Consider the following 4,384-nt stretch of genomic DNA (forward strand, 5'->3'; position numbering starts at 1 on the left):
TAATTTCATATGAATCAAAATGTTATAAGTTGTAGAAGATTATGAATCGTATTCAAGTCGGAAACTCCAATTAAGTTGCTGTCGAAAAGTTCAAAGATGCAGAGTTTAAGTTGTGGGTGTCATTGAAGGATGTTTTTGGCCAAAATCTAGCAAAACCAACACCTGGAACAAATTGTGTGTGCAGTTTGATCAAAGAAATGCACCATTTTCATGGCTTTTCAAAGTGAGTTCGTGTGTTGTGAAAGTAATAATTATTCAGCGGAAAAGAGCCTTTTACCCTTCTTCAAACAACAAATGCACATAATAGCTACAACAACTATAAAAAGTTATCATTGATAACTATGTTAGTCAGCTACATCAACACGTTTATGAAGTATATGGACATTACTATACACATGGGGGTCAGTTGGTCACACTAGATTTGCTTCCTGCCAAGCACTGTTCCTCTCCTTTCTATTCCAAATCACTATATGATGCTTCCTCTTCTGGCAATTCAAACTCATCAATCTCTTTAAAATGCTCTCGCCAGTAGTTGACAAAATCTTGTGGCAAGGACTCTTCAACGGCAGGTTTCTGCTGTGTGCACCTCCGCTGCGAAATCATTTTAGTTATTAGCCACCAAAATGGTAGATTATGATAAAAGAATGATTACACAGCATTCATTCTACAAGCAGACATTAGCAATATTAGAAAAAATTACTAGTACTAGATTTAAACATCAACCACACAGTTTTAGGTATCTCGCTGAGTCATATTTTAGTACATATTCCCCTAATATTAGGTTTGCATGGTTGGTGAAGGAAAATCAGGACAGGGGCTCAGCCATGTAAGCTTAGGCTTGCTACTGGGACCTCTTAGAAAGAAATGTTTCAGAATGTCAACTGAACACATAACAAATCTCTCACATGTAACCTACATATATCTTTCACGAGCTAAATGTGCAAAGATATGAATGAAACAAAATTTAGCATATTATCTCCGGTAGCACTAAAACTGAACCTACAAACATAACATAACCAGGGTCAATACCATCAGTGAATGTCCTTCTTAACAACAATGAGAAGGATGTCTAAGGAGGGAAGTGAAAGATACTTGTCATTAGAGATCAGTAGAAAAAGAGATGATTGTTGGCAAACCTTCTTTCGCTTTCCAGTAGGATCCGTCCATGATCCAGACGGTTTAATATCACCAACTCCACTGAATTCACTCCTACATAGAAGAAACAAGAATCAAGAAAGCATCAGCATTGACTATTTAGGCTGTCATATTCACATTTATAATGTCTTTTTCCACGCTAAACATAAACCGTCACAACTAAAGATATGCTGCAGGAAAGAAAAGAGGGCTAGAGGAGGTTGTTGCCAATGTGCATGCTGCAGAGCTATCTTACATATCAAGCACCTGTGGAGCCTTTGAAATGCCCAATTTATTAAAGATTATGCTACTTCAGGTAGTTAAGGAGATAAATACTAGGTAGAATGCATTGCCAACACAGATATTTTCAGCCAGGCCCAAGCTAGAAAAAGGATAGACAGTCATGGAGACATTCCAGTGAAAAAAATTCAGGCTGAAAACTAGAGGTACAACTAATTGACCAAGCTTGCCTGCTACATGGTTAGGAGCATGAAAAGTTCACTCAACTAACTATATTTGGTACAGGGTATCAGCAAACTACACCATCACAACAAGCTCCATATCTCATGTGACTAGCCTCAGAAAAAGGGAAAAATACTGATATTATAGAAAAAGGGAAAAAACACTCCCTCATGATTACATGGATGTAGAAGAAGACATGAATAGAAAAGCAATGAAAGAGAGAGAAACACCTATTCGTTCTCTTCTTTGGCAAGGTGGGGCAACTAAAAACTGAAGCATCTACTATCCCTTTTCCCCTTGTTCTCTTTAACGATGAGCAACTTCCAGACGATACACCAACTGTTTCTTCAGCTGCTTTTTCATCTGAAGGGAAGTGCTCATGAGAAATTGCCTGAGCTTTGGATTTTGCCTTCTGAGGAGATGAAGACATGAAAGGCTCATGAATACCTTTCGTCTTCTTATTTCCTGAAACTGGGGTAGACAGAACAACTGCTCTTTTACCCTTATCTTGCCTAGTCTCAGGAGATAAGCAACTGAAAGGCTCAGCAATTGCTTTCCCTTTATCCTTCATAACTGTAGGAGGAGGCAGGGAAAGGAATGGCTCATCAATCTCCTTCCTTTTGTCCTCTTTGTTTTCATGACTGGAAGTGAATGGCAGAGCACTAGCTTCTAAATTAGACCTCTTTGCAGTCTGCCTTCGATTGTTAACTACAGCTTTATCTCCTGAAACTGGGGTAGACAGAACAACTGCTCTTTTCCCCTTATCTTGCCTAGTCTCAGGAGATAAGCTACTGAAAGGCTCAGCGATTGCTTTCCCTTTATCCTTCATAACTGTAGGAGGAGGCAGGGAAAGGCAAGGCACATCAATCTCCTTCCTTTTGTCTTTTTTGTTTTCATGACTGGAAGTGAAGGGCAGAGCAGTAGCTTCTAAATTGGACTTCTTTGTAGTGTGCCTTCGATTATACAGTACAGCTTCATTACCCCTGCCAGCTTGAGTAACAAACAAGAGACAAATTAGACAGGTTTTCCGTAGGCATGCCAACAAATAGGCATTGAAAGGTCAGCAAAACAACAGCATAGTAGCACAATTCCCGGAATTTAGCATTTCAATACTGGAGTGAGATAATTTTCACAACACCAAATAAGAAGCCAAGCTTATACAGAAAATGAGGAACCAAACAAACTAATGTTAATTATTACATAGATTGCTTCTGTTCAAATGGCAGGAACACGTTTGCAATTTGCTTCCCAACATAGAACTCAATTTTCTAGGGGTCGGCATCTTCATATCATATTCCTTTATACATCACACTATGACCATTGTCACACTTGCATTTAATCTAACACACCTCCTCCTTTAACTAGACTTCGGACAGACTATATGAATCTTCACATGCACACAGTTACAAGTTATTATGACTACTGTATCGATAGTAAGGATTACTTTAAACTAAAGACTTAAAAAGGTTCACAATAGTAATTTTTTTAAGAAAAGATTGCTGAAATTCGTGTTTCACAAGTTTGGTTGGATTCAAGACAACTATTGCAACTAAAGTTACTAATTTGGTTCATAACGTTTGGATTTCAGAATCCTCACTGTAGATATCCCAAATGGCGGAATTAGTTATACATTATGGTATTATCATTGAGCTGTGGTAACTCTAAAAAGGAAAAGAACCTAAAAGCCTACAAAAAAATCAATTTCTTTTCCATAATAAATTTCATCATTTCAGATAATAATTTAACACTATACATTATAATCCTAATAATGTTAGGAAGGAACCCCACAAATACAACATAAACCCACGAAAACGATGAGTCAAGAAGACCAGATAACAAGGAACAATGTTCAGAAGCTGTTTGTAAGCAAGCAATATACTTACTCCGTAATGTCAAAGAGGGTAAAATAAACCTAAATGAGAGAACCCAGAAAGCAAAATGTAAATAAAGGGGAATAAGCAACTACTATATACATACAGATTATATTAAAGAAGGGAAGAAAATCATACAAGGGATGGTGGACGAGTTCCCAGGTAGAAGGGATTAGGGTTTTGAACAGAATTGAAATCGGAAGAAGCGACGCTTGTTTCAGAGTTTGCCTCCTTGTAATTGGGTTTTGAAGAATTGGAATCAGAAATTGGGGGTTTTGGAATAACATTTTGGGATTTCGAAGTAGCAGGAGAGGAGAAGGAGCAAAGTTTACGGAGAGTGGAAGTGGGTATAAGATTGAAATTGGATATGTCGGCAAATGGTTGTCTCTTCTTGTTTATAGATTTAGAGTTGTTTGGGTTTGGGTTTGGGTTTGGGTTTGAGTTTGAGTTTGAGTTTGAGTTATTCCTTTGATCAGCCATGGATTTAGAGGTGTTAGGGTTATTCCTTTGATCAGCCATGGATTTAGAGGTGTTTGGGTTATTCCTTTGAGTAGCCATGGATCAATCTTCAGATGATTGTTGAAGAAGGTAACAATCAGTTGGCTGGCGGGAAGATTTTTGAAAAAAATATTAGTGGATTTATGGGGTTCAGGACAAGTTATCTGTTAGAATTTGCTAGAGAGGTCTTTTGGACTCGTTGATTTTGGAATCCTTTAGTCTCTTCATACTTGTTCAACCTTTTAATCCATGAGAGGTCGGTTGGTTCAAAAAGCGCATTAATAATTGAGGAATTAATAATATACTAAATTAATAAACGCTAATCAATGTTTTAAAAGGCAACGTTGGCACCCTGGGTAAGGTCTAGCAAAATGTTTTGAGACTCATGTGTGGGGTTTAGTTCTGTGAGACTTACGTTT

At 37.7% G+C, this 4,384-nt stretch overlaps 1 protein-coding gene across 1 annotated transcript; it reads right to left on the reverse strand.

Moving 5' to 3' along the window:
• Positions 1–364: 364 nt before the first annotated feature.
• On the reverse strand, positions 365–4,031 carry LOC125819356 (uncharacterized). The gene is made up of 4 exons (XM_049498809.1): positions 3,639–4,031; positions 1,827–2,587; positions 1,137–1,209; positions 365–591 (listed from the first exon to the last, which is right to left on the reverse strand). Exons 1-4 carry the CDS (start codon positions 4,023–4,025, stop codon positions 454–456), a joined length of 1,359 nt encoding a protein of 452 aa, XP_049354766.1. The 5' UTR covers positions 4,026–4,031; the 3' UTR covers positions 365–453.
• Positions 4,032–4,384: the final 353 nt, after the last annotated feature.

The sequence above is a fragment of the Solanum verrucosum genome, unplaced genomic scaffold, assembly GCF_900185275.1.
Source record: "Solanum verrucosum unplaced genomic scaffold, falcon-dt-bn FXZP01000207.1, whole genome shotgun sequence".
Taxonomy (NCBI): Eukaryota; Viridiplantae; Streptophyta; class Magnoliopsida; order Solanales; family Solanaceae; genus Solanum; species Solanum verrucosum.

Bases quoted from the DNA above. Each gene is read 5' to 3' on its own strand.
- LOC125819356 (XM_049498809.1), bottom strand. From the start codon at position 4,025: ATGGCTACTCAAAGGAATAACCCAAACACCTCTAAATCCATGGCTGAT. The intron at 2,588-3,638 runs CCCTTCTACCTG...TTTGTTACTCAA, and splicing joins ATTCTGTTCAAAACCCTAAT to GCTGGCAGGGGTAATGAAGC. The intron at 1,210-1,826 runs GTGTTTCTCTCT...TCTTCTATGTAG, and splicing joins CCAAAGAAGAGAACGAATAG to GAGTGAATTCAGTGGAGTTG.